The sequence below is a fragment of the Felis catus genome, chromosome D1 (genome assembly GCF_018350175.1).
Source record: "Felis catus isolate Fca126 chromosome D1, F.catus_Fca126_mat1.0, whole genome shotgun sequence".
Classification (NCBI taxonomy): Eukaryota; Metazoa; Chordata; class Mammalia; order Carnivora; family Felidae; genus Felis; species Felis catus.
Window position 1 is genome coordinate 85,541,036 of NC_058377.1, and position 16,783 is coordinate 85,557,818.

The 16,783-nt window shown below is 36.5% G+C and overlaps 2 protein-coding genes across 9 annotated transcripts in view; both read right to left on the reverse strand.

The window, feature by feature from the left end:
- DCDC1 (doublecortin domain containing 1) overlaps positions 1–16,783 on the reverse strand; it is a 475,155-nt gene that overhangs the window by 401,275 nt on the left and 57,097 nt on the right. For all 8 annotated transcript variants that reach the window (XM_045039088.1, XM_045039084.1, XM_019812218.3 and 5 more), the window contains one exon: positions 12,038–12,243. In XM_045039088.1, the coding sequence (XP_044895023.1) occupies positions 12,038–12,243 (206 nt within the window). The remainder of the gene's footprint in view (positions 1–12,037; positions 12,244–16,783) is intronic.
- On the reverse strand, positions 303–5,601 carry LOC123380557 (chromobox protein homolog 1-like). The gene has a single exon (XM_045039099.1). It carries the CDS (start codon positions 2,567–2,569, stop codon positions 2,207–2,209), a length of 363 nt encoding a protein of 120 aa, XP_044895034.1. The 5' UTR covers positions 2,570–5,601; the 3' UTR covers positions 303–2,206.

Below are 16,783 nucleotides of genomic sequence, written 5' to 3' on the forward strand. Positions count from 1 at the left end.
ATTTGCTCCTTATTATTGCTGAACAATATTCTTTGGTATGGATATATCACAATTTTTTCACGCACTCATTTATTTTTTATTTGTTTTTTTAAGAATTATAATTCTAGGGGCGCCTGGGTGGCTCAGTCGGTTAAGCCGCCGACTTCGGCTCAGGTCATGATCTCGCAGTCCATGAGTTCAAGCCCCGCATCGGGCTCTGTGCTGACAGCTCAGAGCCTGGAGCCTGTTTCAGATTCTGTGTCTCCCTCTCTCTGACCCTCCCCCGTTCATGCTCTGTCTCTCTCTGTCTCAAAAATAAATAAACGTTAAAAAAAAAAAAAGAATTATAATTCTATAGTTTTATTAAGACAAAAACTGACAATGTGGTATGAAGTTATATTAAAGTTTTCACAGAAATTTAACACATGCCTAAAAAGATTTTACAATGGAAATTCTTGGGACGGCTGGGTGGCTTGGTCAGTTAGGCGTCTGACTCTCGATTTCCATTCAGGTCATAACCTTCGGGTTCATGGGTTTGAGCCCTGGGTTGGGCTCTGCACTGACAATGTGAGGCCTGCTTGAGATTCTCTCTCCCTCTCTCTCTGCCCCTCCTCTGTGCGCATGCACACACACATCTTCTCTCAAAATAAATAAAGTTTAAAAACAAGATTTCACAGTGGAGTTCTAGATGCAGGTCTAGGCGATGTGGAGAACTGATGGATCTCATGATTGAAGACAGCATTTTGGGTATTAATTATTAGAATAAAAAAATTGGTTTTGTTTTGTGTTTCGAAGTGAAGCTGTACATGCTACACTGGTACATGTTACACTGTAAAAATGCAGAGTTAACACTATTGGGAAGAAGGTTGTGGATTGTGGAGACAGATGTACTTTGGAGATCTACAATATCTTTTGCTCTCATTCTGCAAGTTTTATCCTTCATGGAAGGCCCTTTGCCTTTCTCAGAAAAGTACAGAATAGGCTGCCTTGCAACATTTCTCCCCCTTTCCCGTCCTGGGATGGGTGTGCAAGCTACACAGCATGGAAAGGCTTTAAAGCACTTGGGATGCTGTAGGGGCAGTATGAAAGTTTAATCTTCTCCTGAGACCAGGGCTTTTGAAATCATTCAATTCTTCAAGTGATCTGATGAACTTGTACTGTCAGTGACTGAATCCTGTTGATTTCAGAAGTCAAAGTTCAAATAACAGGCCCAAGAAGTTTCCAACCTTGGAGCCTGGGCCAGTGGCTGAAATTCTTCAGCCAGTGGCTTGGATAGACAAACTGATGTTTAACATTTCATAATTGGAAAAGAAAGGGTTTCTTATCAATTTCAAAAATTTGCACCTCTAAGACAGAACGATCTGCCTATGTATATGCTCCAATAAGACTTTCCCTCCTCAACCAATTTCCATTCCCCAGATGGAAGCTTTGGTAATTTATTAACTGGTTTAGTACTTTGTTGGGAACAGCATTAAGCTCAAGAAGGGAATACCTTGGCTTATAAATTTCCAGCATTCACAGCTTTTAAACAGTTTCTCATAGTCCTCATTTAGGTTGCCAATGACATTTTTGAAAAGATAAAATATTCTGGACACAGAACCAAATCACTGCTGGTTTATTCTTTTCATTGTTTTACCATTTCCCCAGTCAGATCTCAAATTTTAACAAAAAAAATCCTACCCATCTCTGTTCCTTCCCAACCCCAAATAATACACTAGTAACAGCCCCAAATAATACACTAGTAACAGCCAAAAACTACACACATGCTACACTGTAAAAATGCAGAGTTAACAGTATTGGGAAGAAGGTTGTGGATTGTGGAGATAGATGTACTTTGGAGATCTACAGTATCTTTTGCTCTCCCACACACCCACTCTGTAAGTTTTGTCCTTCATGGAAGGCCCTTTGCCTTTCTCAGAAAAGTACATAATGGGCTGCCTTGCAACATTTCTCCCCCTTTCCCTTCCTGGGATGGGTGTGCAAACTACACAGCATGGAAAGGCTTTAAAGCACTTGGGCTGCTGTAGGGCACAGAAATGGTACTACTGACTCTACAAAGGACATCTTCTCAAGCCAACTCTGGTGCCAAGACAAGTATAACTCCTTCCCTTCTAACTTGAAACCCACAGTCAGACGTGACAGGAGCACTAGTACTCAGAAGAGTTAATTCTTGTCATCTTTTTGGTAATTGTTCTCTGAGAGGTAAGAATGCCACATCAGCCTTTCCTCATTGAAGGATATGACCACCTGGTGGGCACTTGATATTGGCTTCCTTGGCAGGGACTAGGTCAGCCTCAGCAGCATTTTTCCATTTCATCAGGAACATGAGTTCTCCACGAGTCTGTAGATCTAATAATCTGTGGCTTTTCTGACTCTTCTTTTTCTTTGGTTTGCTCTCCTCTCCCTTATCTTCAGAATCAGAGTCAGCTTTGAGCTTGCCTCCCTCTGGTTTATCCGTCTCAAGTGCTGTTTTCTGCGACTGTAGAAACTTGGCAATGAGATCAGGGCAATCCAGGCTCTCTTCTGGCTCCCACATGTTATCTGAGAACTCCTTCCACTTTAGAAGATACTCCACTTTGCCCTTTGTCATTCAACAGTCAAGAACTTTTTCCACCACATATTTCTCTTCCCCCTCATCCAGCACCTCCTCTATTTTTTTATTGTTTTATTTCTTCTCCATAGTGCCCACCAGCTTTCTGATCTAAAGAGTGATGCTGCTCAGAGCAGCGCACAAGAGCCGGGGAGGAATTGGTGCGATAGCACACCATGTCAGGCAGGCAGAGTGGGGTGGGGGGAGTGGTGCCCAGAAAAGCAACAAGCCCATGGCTGCAGTGGAGCCCCTCCCTGAAGCGGTGTATGTCAGGCCCCAGCCAACAGGCAAAAGACTGTCCAATCATTTGTTGATGGACTTCTCCATAGTTTCTAGTTGGGGCTTTTATGAATAAAGCTACACTGAACATTCACCAGAAGTCTTTGCATTGATAAACATTATTTCTACTAGGTAAATACCTAGAAAGGGGATTGCTAGATTGTGTGGTAAGTATATGTTTAACTTTATGAGAAATTGACAAACTGGCTTGCAAAGTGGCTATATCATTTTACATTCTCATTTGCTATTATGTGAGACTTTCAGTTACTCCACATACTCACCAACACTTAGTATTATTACCAGTCTTTTTAATATTTTAGCCATTCTAATGTGTGCATAGTGGAACCTAATTCTGCATTTAATTTGTATTTCTTTGATGACTACTGTTGAACATCTTTTCATGTTCTTATGGTTGATTTCTATGTTTTTTTTTTCAGTAAAGTGTATTTTTTAATTGTGTTGTTGGTCTTCTATTGAGTTGTCAGAGATCTTGATATATTATGAATACAAATTTTGTTCTGGTTTTGTCAGGTGTGTGTTTTCTGATTATTTTCTCCCAGTCTCTGGCTAGACTTTTCATTTTATTAATGTTGTCTTTTGAAGAGAAGTTTTCTTTTTTTGTGTGTTTGTTTGGATAAGGAACATTTCATCTTTTTTTATTTTTTAGTTCATATGCTTTTAGTCCCATCTAAGAAGTCTTTGCCTACCCTCAAATTGTAAGGATTTCCTCCTAGAACTGTTAGTTTTAATTTTGATGATTAGATCTCTGATCCATATTTAAATTAAGTTTTGTGATAGTATGAGGTGTGGATCAAGATAATTTTTAACACAGATAACTAATTTTCAGCAATATTTGTTAAAAAGACGTCTTTTCAAAAAAAAAAAAGACGGTCTTTTCCCCAATGAATTATCAAAAATAATTTGCCTCTATGTGTGGGTCCGTTTCCTTCCCTTGCTTTTTATGTGTATCCTTGTCTGTATCCAAAAGCATTATATCTTTGTTTTTCAATGTTTATTTAGTTTTGAGAGAGCAAAAGTGGGGGAGGGAAAATGAGATGGGGACAGAAGATCTGAAGCAGGCTCTGCTTTGACAGCAGAGAGCCCTATGTGGGGTTTGAACTCATACACTGCAAGATCATGACCTAAGCTAAAGTCAGACACTCAATCGACTGAGCCACCCAGATGCCCCACCAAAATCATTATATATTGATTGCTTTATAATAAATGCTAAAGTCAAGTAGTATAATTCTTCTAAATTTGACTATTCTAATTCCTTTGCATCTCCTGGGCTTTCATTGAGCTTCTTAGATCTGTGTTTGACATTTTTCAGGACTCAGAAAAAATTCTGGCCATTATTTCTTCAAATATATTCTCCTTCCCCCCAGTCTTTCTAAGGCTCCAATTATATATCTATAAGACTGCTTGATATTAACCCACAAATTACTGACACTGTCCTTTTTTCAGTCTTTTCCTTTTCCTTCTCTATAGTAGACTTAGTTTGCAGTTTTCATTACACTGTCATGAAGTTCACTGATATTTTCTTCTCGAATGTCTAATCTGGTGTAAAACCCATCCAATGGATTTTTTTTCCATTTAAGATATTCTAGAACTTCCATTGATTCTATTTTTAGTTTCCATTTCTCTTCATATTATATTCATATTTTTCTTTAATTCCTTGACATATTTATACTAGCTTTTGGGATGTCCTTTACTATTAACTCTGGGGAGTCTATTTCTATTGATTGACTCTTCTCCTGGATAATGATTGCCTTTTCAGGGATCTTTGTGAATTTTCCATACGATCAACAAAATCTCTCTCCTCTGACAGATCAAAACATAATTGTATCCCCACCCTGTGCATACTTCCATAGTTATTTCCTTTTCACATCCCCATTAGTTAGTTGTTTATGCCAAACCTTGTAGAGTTCACTTCGTACATAAACAACTTAATACCTAGTCAAAGACACAAAGGGACCCATAGGGACTCTTACCTAAATAGCTCCCTCATTTATGGCATTTCAGGGAAAATTCCTGATATTTCTACCTCTTACAACTTTCTTGTCTTTCTCCTCAGCTTGGGGAGAATACTGTGTTTTCTTGGATTATCTTTCCCTATACCACAGGTCCAAAAACTACCTCCAGGTATAAAGATGGGGTCAATTGTAGGACTCACTTCAACTTTTCTTCTCTCAATCTTGACTCCTCATTATCTCATGTCTAAAAATTATTGTTTCATATATTTTGTCCAATTCAAGTTGTTTAAAATGGGATGGCTAGTCTGATACTAGTTATTCTGTTATGATTACAAACAGATGTTTCATGTTATTTTCATGGTTATGTTAACTCATCTTTAAGTGAGGACACACAGGAATTAAAATGTAATAAAAACAATATTTGTGGCATTTCCCCATAACGAAAAAAATACTGTTCTAGAACTCAGAAAATGGGCTCCAGTCCTAGCTATTCCAGCTGATCCACTTTGGATAGGACAGACAACTGTTCTAAGTCTCAGTTTTCTGAGTTGCTTAATTAGATTATTTCATAAAATCTGTGACCTTAATGTCCAGAAATTAGATAAAGTTCACCAAAGGTACTTTAATGAGAAGATATGTATAGAAGATAATCTAATAAATCTTTGTATGTAAACTCATTTAACAAATCCTCTGATTTAATCATTACTGATATGTTTGCCAATTAAAGTGTATTAAAATATAAAATGTACATATAAAAACTATGAGGTAATTTTAATAGATTAATAAAAATAAATTTTACCTTTTCAGATTTTTAAAAAGGTTTTTTTTTAATTGAAGTAAGCTCTACACCCAATGTGGGGTTCAAACTCACAACCCCAAGATCATAAGTCACATGCTCTTCTGACTGAGCCGGCCAGGTGCCCCATATTTTCAGATTTAATACTATGTTTATGTCTTAACTGTTTAGGGGAGTTAAAGCATAATGTTAAGGATTATCTGTCCTTAAGTGTCATCTGTAAAGTAAATCTGTAAACTGAAAATTCTGTTTTGCTTTTATTTTAGCTGAGGAAATTCACATCCCATCACCCCACTTACGATTTTATTCAAGAAAAAAAGATTATCACTACAAAATAATTATTTATAATATTCTAAAATAATCCAATTGTATAACCAAAAAACTGACGACAAATAGAACAAAATTGGCTATCCACACCTCCAAAATGAACTATAGCACCAAATTCCATATTTTAAAAACTCTGTTTCATATTTTAAAATCTAGTATTAATACCCAGTATGAACACTAGACTAAGTTTTTTGTTTTTTTTTTAATTTTTTTTTTCAACGTTTATTTATTTTTGGGACAGAGAGAGAGCATGAACGGGGGAGGGGCAGAGAGAGAGGGAGACACAGAATCGGAAACAGGCTCCAGGCTCTGAGCCATCAGCCCAGAGCCCGACGCGGGGCTCGAACTCACGGACCGTGAGATCGTGACCTGGCTGAAGTCGGACGCTTAACCGACTGCGCCACCCAGGCGCCCCAAGACTAAGTTTTAAAACAATAATAGTATCAACGGGCTTTTCCTCATCCATCATAAAAAGCTCTTTAAAGAATTTCCAATATACTAATTATGCATGACTTCCCCTGTCGGAATCCATGGTAAGCATCCTCAATCAAATTTTGTTACTCCAGGTGCTCCCTTACAAGTCTCTTAAAATGTTCTCTAAATTCCTTTACTCACACTATTGGAAAAATCTCTGCTCTGTTACTAATTTGTGTGTGAACATTCCATAATAATGCTATTATGTTGTATTTTTTTTCAATTAAATCATACAATTAAGTTCATTAAACTGGAACATTTTCTTAAAGTCTTATCTTGTTTGTTTGTTTGTTTAGGCTTACTGAGTTATTTTTCCAATTAACACATGTAAGCATCATAAAAGTCTGGATTTTCCTGATTTAAGGGCATCTGATAAAGTCCATTATTTATTTATACCTTGATAGTCATATATGAAATATTCTCTCAATATTTATGTTGTTTTTTGGTACTAACAAGGAAAAATCACAAAAATGAATTATGTTTACATACAAATGTTAAGGGCATGCTAATTTTTTCTAAGTCAGAGTTGCCACACCCACTACTCCCTTCCTGCTAACTTGCAGAATTTTTCCTCTTCCTGATTTCTTAACTCCCTGCACTAGTTCTAATCCAGGAACCAGTGATCTAATTTCACATAACCTGTTTTCTCTGTCATACAACTTATTTTCCTTCTCTTAAACCACATGAGAAGTATAGGAAAACAAACAGAGAATCTATTAAGATTTCCATTAATTGGTAAGTTTGAAGTTTTAGAATACTAGAACAGGAGTTCTCAAACTTAGTGGGGTTAGGAATCATTTGGAGATATTTGTTGAAATTCAGATTCCCAGACCCCACACTCAAGAGATTCTGAATTTAATAGGCTTGGAATGGGGGACACCAGTTTGAATTTTTAACACATAGTCTAGATAATTCGGATGCAGGTGTTCTGTGTAGCACACTTTGATAAACACTGCAGGCCCTGTGTCTGCCATAAGTATCTGATGTCTCCATCTGGAATATGTATATAATAAACTAAATGAAGGTAGAGAAAGATGCAAAAGTAGTTAAGAGGGATCCAAAAGAGGAGAGGTGGAAAGATAATGCCCAGGTTGAAGGTGAAGAAAGATCCCAGGGTATAGGTTATAGAGAACAATCAATTCAAACTGGACTGACCGAGGGATTAGGACACTTTTTCATTCTTTCATTCACTCATTATCTTTTTCACTGTCTTCTCCACCATTGCAATCTCATACCGTTTATGACAGTACATAGAAAACCAAGCAAAAAAACAAATAAAAAACTATTAGCTGGGAATAAAAAATATAAAGAAATTTGAAATCTATAAAGATTTCTCAAAGGAGATGATACCCTAGATAATAAAATAATTGACACAGTTAATACCACTTCTCTGACAATGAATCTAAGAGATAACTGAGGGAAAATAAAACTTATCCACCACAATGTTAACTTTAAAAAGTTACGTATCTGCGGACTTCAAGCTGTATTACAAAGCTATAATCATCAAGACGATATGGAACTGGCAAAAAAACAGACACTCAGATCAATGGAACAGAATACAGAACCCAGAAATGGACCCAGAAATGTATGGCCAACTAATCTTTGACAAAGGAGGAAAGAATATCCAATGGAATAAAGACAGTCTCTTCAGCAAGTGGTGCTGGGAAAACTGGACAGCGACATGCAGAAGAATAAACCTGGGCTACTTTCTTGCACCATACACAAAAATAAACTCAAAATGGATGAAAGAGCTAAATGTAAGACAGGAAGCCATCAAAATCCTCAAGGAGAAAGAAGGCAAAAACCTCTTTGATCTTGGCCACAGCAACTTCTTACTCAACACCTCTCCAGAGGCAAGGGAAACAAAAGCAAAAATGAACTATTGGGACCTCATCAAAATAAAAAGCTTCTGCACAATGAAGGAAACAATCAGCAAAACCAAAAGGCAACTGATGGAATGGGAGAAGATATTTGCAAACGACATATCAGATAAAGGGTTAGTATCCAAAATCTATAAAGAACTTATCAAACTTAACACCCAAAAATCAAATAATCCAGTGAAGAAATGGGCAAAAGACATGAATAGACACTTCTCCAAAGAAGACATCCAGATGGCCAACCGACACATGAAAAAAGGCTCAACATCACTCATCACAGGGAAATACAAATCAAAACCACAATGAGATACCACCTCATACCTGTCAGAATGGCTAACATGAACAACTCAGGCAACAACAGATATTGGTGAGGATGTGGAGAAAGAGGAACACTTTTGCACTGCTGGTGGGAATGCAAACTGGTGCAGTCACTCTGTAAAACAGTATGGAGGTTCCTCAAAAAATTAAAAATAGAACTACCCTATGACCAGCAATTGCACTACTAGGTATTTATCCAAGGGATACAGGTGTGCTGTTTGAAAGGGGCACATGCACCCCAATGTTTATAGCAGCATTATCAACAATAGCCAAACTATGGAAAGAGCCCAAACTTCTACCAATAGATGAATGGATAAAGAAGATGTGGTATATATATATATATATATATATATATATATATATATATATATATACACACACACACACACACACACACACACATACATACAATGGAGTATTACTTGGCAATCAAAAAGAATGAAATTTTGCCATTCGCAACTACGTGGATAGAACTAGACAGTACTATGCTAAGTGAAACTAGTCAGTCAGAGAAAGACAAATATCATATGATTTCACTCATATGGGACTTTAAGATACAAAACAGATGAACATAAGGGAAGGGAAGCAAAAATAATATAAAAACAGGAAGGGGGACAAAAGATAAGAGACTCTTAAGTATGGAGAACAAACAGAGGGTTACTGGAGGCGTTGTGGGAAGGGGGATGGGCTAAATGGGTAAGGGGCATTAAGGAATCTACTCCTGAAATCATTGTTGCATTATATGCTGACTAACTTGGATGTAAATTAAAAAAATAAATTAAATAAAAATTTAAAAAATCAATTAAATAAAAGAGTACTAATTTGGCAAAAAAAAAAAGTTATGTATCTGGAACAGATATTTTTCATTTTCCATTAACTTTGCATTTTGTGCCCACAAGTTTTTCTTAATACCTTTTTCAAACCCTGGATACATATATTTAACCTATACCTCATAGTAGCAAGTTCTGTGTGATTATTAAACCATACCAAGTAATTCTAAAATCGTCTGATTCAAGTTTCAAAGAGATGGGCCATAGCTCAAATATCCCAGAGTTTAGTGAAGAAGTATATCACTTTGGCCCTCATTTCAAACTTCTTAATTACTTAACCCCTAAAATACATAAGTGGATTTCCTTCTGATTTTGCACTTAAGATTTAAGTACAGTCATTTTCCCATGGTTCCATTCTGAGCTCAGAGAAGACTTTTATGACTTAACTATCTTACTTTACTACCATCTTCAGTAATTTTCTCTTTATCCCACCGTAACAGCCTTCACCATATAGAGTCTTTTGGACCCTATTCTAGTGTTTTATTACTTTTTAATAATCTAAAAATAGCTACTAATCCCTGACATTCCTAATATTTTATCATAAAAGAGAAAATAATTTGGGTTTCACCTATGACCATGTCACATTTTTATTCCTGTTATTGACTTGGTATGGCATTATCTTGTGATTATCAATATAACTTTCAAAATTTAAATTTTATTTACAAAATAATTAGCTAGTCTTATTTTTCCCCTCCAAAAAATTCTATTGATATTCAAGGCTGGGATTCTGTTGCTCCCTATCCTTTACCTTGTTCTTATCAATAGTATTTATTTATTTAGTATTTTTTATTTGAAGTATAGTTGACATAAAATGTTTATATTAGTTTCAGGTGATTTGACAGTTCTATACATTATGTAGTACTCACCATGATAAATGTCGTCTCCATCTGTTACCACACAAAGTTATTACATTATTATTGACTATATTCCTTATGCTATATTAAAAGTGATATTTAATCAAATATTTACAAACACACTTATTACTGAATCATTTCCTGAGTTTTATAAATTGTGAAAATTCCTTACAATTTATAAAATTTAAACTAAATAAAGTTAAAAAATAAGCTAAAGAATTGCTTGATCATCCAGTTTTAAATAAATTTCTCTCTAGAGTCAAAAAGCAAAATAGCAGTGACACTTTTATTTATACTCACCTTTCATCTAAGAACATGTAATCTTTAAGAGTGACTATTACCCCCATTTTACCACCAAGGTGTAGAATTACAAAGATTGAACTGAAGTGAACTCAAGAAGCTGTCTAATCTAGCTTCTATCCCCAAGAATGACTGCATTTTAACAATCCCAGAGATATGTCCATCTTCCCTAGTTTTCAAAATCTCCAGGGAAGACGGTACAAGTTGCCTTAGCAATTTGTTCTGGTGTGTAATATCCCTTGTTTAACTCATAATCCAAATCTGAAGATAAGAAGGAAATAAAACCTGGTTTCCTAGATCCTCAGGATTGTGGTTGTAAAATAAGAAGATGATGAAATAGATATCTCAATAAGAACAATTTCCAATATCTAGTCAACTGTTCACCTACTTCAAGCAAGCGTCATTTTGAAAATACTCAGGTATAACAAAATGATTTATACCTATCTTGATTTCATAATAAATGTCTCCCTTTAGTAAGAGAAATAATTAGATGTATATATATATATGAGTCCTAAAGATAAGAATAACATATATTTATTGAGAAATTTCTGGGTATGGGCCATTGCACTCCATGCATAATATCATATTGAATCTTTATATCACTTCTCTGAAGTAGGTGCTATTATTATCTCCATTTTTTAAATAAAGAAATTGAGGCTCAGAGAAGGTAAGGTGTCCAAAGTCATTGATTCAGTGACAGAGCCAGGATTAAAACCTAGACAGTTTGGTTATGTTTCACCAGCTCTCTAATACATATTTAATAAATTTTAGTTGTTATTATAAGGATGCTTTAGATTGGTTGAAAAATCCTTATCTGTAAAAAAAAATTTTTTTCTTCAAACTCCCATTAGTTCTTCCATAGTTTTGTCAGATCAAAGATGATCTGGGAAATATAAGCACCCTTTTAAAAACATGCATTTATATGACAAAAGTTGTTTCTGAAGGTTTGCTGGACTGTTACATGATTTTTCTTAGACCCACCTAGATTTGCTTAAAAATGCATATGGATACTTTTAAATGGAATTTTAGTTATATTGGACTTTACTTACTCATTCAAGAAGCTGGGGGTACTTCTAGGTCTTATTTTAAGCAAAAAGGAATAGATTTGAGATTTGAAGCTACATTAGATTGGCTTCAATCTAAATATTCTACAAAATATTGTAACCAACTAGAGTGTTTCCCTAAGTGTAAACATAACTTTTACCTAGATAAATGCCCAAGTATAGGTTAGCCAAAGAAATCTTGTTGCTTTACTAAGGTAATTTACGTTAGTAAAATAAGCATGCTTCTAAGCAGCTAAATTTTTGCATTCTATTAATACCTTCTTAATATTTCAGTTTATTAGTTGATATTGATATTTAAAAGAAAACACCAACACATTTCAAAAGCCATGAAAACTTTGAAATTTAATTTATACTTTAATATTTAATACAAAATTACCTTTTTCACTGTTTCCTTTCCCACTGTGATCTCATGCCCATCTTGCCCCAGGCCATTCTTAAAGAACAGAATTCGGATTGAGGTCTTCTCAGTGAGTTTCTTCATTCTAACAGAAAGAACAGGCTTGGTTTTCTGTCTTTTGACATCAGTAGGAAACATCAGGCCATTCATTGTCCAAGTTACTTTCTTCATTAACAACAGATGGTCTAGAAGAGAATTTTTTTTAAGTCAAGTCAGTATTTGGCTTCAAAACTAGAAATGGACACACCATGTTTCCCCTCCCCCTCTTACCTATATCATATACACTGGCCAGTCTCCATTTAGACACTGGTTTTCTGAAATGCTACCACCAGCTTCCCACTAACCGTGACATAAGCTGTAGCAAGCTGTCTGCTCTGATAGCCTGCATAAATCATCATTTCTGAAGGGAACAGATGTTCAGGGTATGAAAGAGTAATACCACAATTTAGTCCTAATTAAAATTCACCTTAGCATGCCTCTATCACTGATCAGAGGCTTTGGGCTGAAAGGGTCCACTGAAAGTTCCAAGGTCCTTTGCTTACCATAAAGCAATATGGGTCCTGAAATTCTGTGTTCTTTAGGGTTGGGAAATGCTTTATTTTCTCCTTAATATGATTTATTATCCATGTGATTTTTAAAGATGATGACCTCCAAATAGTAACCTTATACATAATTCTTCTCCTGTGACTAGAAAGAAGGTGACTTCTGGGACATCATTGGTGAGAGATTAAAAATATTTCACTAATAATGAAAACCAGCTCTGCATTAACTGTTTACTTTGACCTATTCCTTTTCAAAGATGTGTTTAGAAATTTAAGTTTCAAAACTCCCACTCATATTAATGGGAGTGCAACTAAATAATTATGCATGACTCTGAGAATGTGAGGATAAGTTGCTCTCAGCATGCCTCCTTTGCAAATGGTTTCATTTCATAAATAAATAATTTATACCTGTGTTATTTTTTATTTGTTGCATTCAATTTATTTTAGATATTTTCTTTTCATATAAGTTATTAAATGTATGTGATTTTATAATTACAATGATCCCTCCCTCATCTGTTCTTTATTTGTCCTAATGAGAGAAATAAAATTGTATTTGAATACAATTGAAAATAGTTGGATTTGTTTGCCCAAATTTCTAAACAACTCTTGTCTGTTAGCACTTACCTTGAAAGAACCATGGCCTCGTTGACCTAGAAATGATGCTTTACATAAAATCTGCAAGTATTGATATGAAACACAAGCCACTGGTTCTGGGAACTTCAAGTCCCAGAATGTTTACATTAAATGTTAAAAAAACAACAAAATACTGTGTTTCTCTTTTTCTCTCATACACATATACGTGCGAGCGCGTGCGCGCGTGCACACACACATATATGTGTGTATATATTATATATATATATATATATATATGTATACACATACAGTGGGTAGAAATGTGAGCAAAACTTTCAGAATAAACTAAGATTATAGATATGAGTAAGCCTTTAAGAAGAGGAAAAATAATTTTACAGAAATTATTATAATCTGAAATTGATAGGAATTAGAATTAGAAAAATAAGCTAGACATTAAGGAGTTCATATATGCCCCAAAGAACTGAAAACAGGTACTCAAATAAATACATATACATGCATGTTCATAGCAACACTATTCACAATAGCCAAAAGGTGTAAACCAAATATCTACCAATGGATGAATGGATAAATAAAATGTAGTATATACATACAGTGGAATATTATTCAGCAACTAAAGGAAGGGAGTACTAATATTCGCTACAATGTGGATGAACCTCAAAACATTATAAGTGAAAGAAGCTAGACATAAAAGGCAACATACTATGTAATTCTATCATATGAAATATCTAGAACAGGTAAATCCATAGAAACAAAATGCAGCCTAATAATTGCAGGGGTGGGAGGAGGGGGGAATGGAGAAAAATTTAATAGGTAAGAAGTTTTATGGGGCACCTAGGTGGCTCATTTGGTTAAGCTTCTGACTTTCAGCTCAGGTCATGATCTCATGGTTCACGAGTTCAAGCCCCACGTGGGGCTCTTTGCTGACAGCTCAGAGTCAGAAGCCTGCTTCAGATTCTGTGTCTCCCTCTCTCTCTGCCCCTGCCCCACTTGTACGCTGCCTCTCTCTCTCTCTCTCTCAAAAATAAATAAAACATTAAAATAAAATTTAGAAGTTTTATCTTGGAATGATGGAAATGTTTTAAAACTAGATAGAAACGGTGGTTGCATAACATTGTGGGAGTGGGGATGGGCTAAATGGGTAAGGGGCATTAAGGAATCTACTCCTGAAACCATTGTTGCACTATATGCTAACTAACTTGGATGTAAATTTAAAAAATAAATTAAATTAAAAAAAATTAAAAATCTTACCAATAAAGTATTTTCCCCTTTGATGACCAAGACCAGGGTCAGGATGAGGGTGAGACAAGTGAAGGGCCAAGAATGCAAAACTGAAAGAAGCATGCTCAGTTGTGCAAGTGTACAACCCTCAGTAAATGCCTCCTTAAATTTTGTCACGCAGGTGCATCACTCATCTCACCCGAGTCCCAGCCTGGCTTCTCTCCTCCTTGTACGCTCCTTAAATTCCACTCAAACCAGGCTGACTGTTATCCAGACCCTGTTTTATATGATTTATAAACACTAGCTCATGATGTCCTCTCAACAAGTTTATGAGGTAGAAAATATAATTATCCTCATTTACAGGTGAGGAAACTGAGGCACAGAGAAGTTAAGTAACTTGAGCAAGATCTTGCAGCTGGCAGGTGGTGGCAGCAGGATATGAACTCAGTTCTAGAAACTGTACTCCTAATCACTACACTATTTGACTCTACCATACATTTTCTTCTGTTATCTTAAACAAAATTTCACAACTTTCCACAAGCTGGACATACTTTCACATCTCTTATTCCTGTCAGTGTTTCCACTTCTTTCACAGTTGTCCATTATCTCAGAAAGATCTTAAACCTTTACCTCCCAATCGTTTCTCTCCAACCAATTGCTTAGTCATTCAATGATATTTACGTTTATTGGGTGCCCATTTATCAATGCACCAGGATGAGAGCTGGGAACAGGACAGAATAACTTGTGCAGATTACAGTCTCTTGGGGGAAAGACAGACAGTGCAAGGTCTCTCTGAAGAGGTGACTGCCGAGTAGTGAGGTTTGAACAATGAGAAGTTAGTCATGAAAGTCTGGGGGAAGAGCATTTTATTCTGGATGTAAAGGGAAGCTATTGGAAGATTCTTGGCAGGGCACCTATGAAAAACAGACTATAGCAGAGAGTAGATGACACTGGTAGTCCCCCCAACCAAATTCCTTTTACCGGGCTAGTGCGCCCAAACTCCAGCTGCTGTGAGTCACGGCCTCTAACACCTCACAACTGCAACCTTCTCCTAAGAACTGCCCTTGGCTGAAAGGAACCAGCCACCTAGCCAGGAAATGCCTGTGATGTGGTGGTCTCTTATCTCCTACCCACAGGTACAGCCTACAGCCAATGAATGACTGACTAGGGGACATAATGGCCAGTCCCCTTGCCTTAAGGAGTGGCAACTCTGTGCTGTGCTTCCCACTCCAGATTGAGGCTAGCCTTCAGCTGAACACAGGGCATGGCTGAACTTCTTTCTCTACTCTAGTTGCTTCCCTCACTCTTTTATAGGGTTCACCTGAGAGTATTCCTTCACTAAGTCCCTTGTACAGAAATCTCCGTCTCAGGCTCTGCTTTGAGGGAATCTGACCTGAGACGGAGTCAAAGAAGAGAAACCTAACTCCTGGCTATCTTTCTTCATGGTAACTTTTTTTTTTTAATATGAAATTTATTGTCAAATTGGTTTCCATACAACACCCAGTACTCATCCCAACAGGTGCCCTCCTCAATGCCCATCACCCACTTTCCCCTCCCTCCCACCCCCCAACAACCCTCAGTTTATTCTCAATTTTTAAGAGTCTCTTATGGTTTGCCTCCCTCCCTCTCTAACTTTTTCCCCCTCCCCCTCCTCCATGGTCTTCTGTTAAGTTTCTCAAGATCCACATAAGAGTGAAAACATATGGTATCTGTCTTTCTCTGTATGACTTATTTCACTTAGCATAATACTCTCCAGTTCCATCCACTTTGCTACAAAAGGCCATATTTCATTTTTTCTCATCCCAAGTAGTATTCCATTGTATATATACAGGCACATGAAAAGATGCTCAATGTCACTCCTCATCAGGGAAATACAAATCAAAACCACACTGAGATATCACCTCATGCCAGTCAGAGTGGCTAAAATGAACAAATCAGGAGACTATAGATGCTGGAGAGGATGTGGAGAAACAGGAACCCTCTTGCACTGTTGGTGGGAATGCAAACTGGTGCAGCCCCTCTGGAAAACAGTGTGGAGGTTCCTCAAAAAAGTAAAAATAGATCTACCCTACAACCCAGCAATAGCACTGCTAGGAATTTACCCAAGGGGTACAGGAGTGCTGATGCCTAGGGGCACTTGTACCCCAACGTTTATAGCAGCACTTTCAACAATAGCCAAATTGTGGAAAGAGCCTAAATGTCCATCAACTGATGAATGGACAAAGAAATTGTGTTTATACACACAGTAACTCTTAAAACTATCATTCCTTTCTATTCCCAGCCAGACCCACTTGTCCATTTCTCTCTCAGTCTTCTATCATCTACAAGAACTTCCTAACCATATTTTATTTTCCTTCTTTATATCTGACAT

Coding starts and splice junctions, on each gene's coding strand:
- LOC123380557 (XM_045039099.1), bottom strand. CDS start 2,569: ATGACAAAGGGCAAAGTGGAGTATCTTCTAAAGTGGAAGGAGTTCTCA.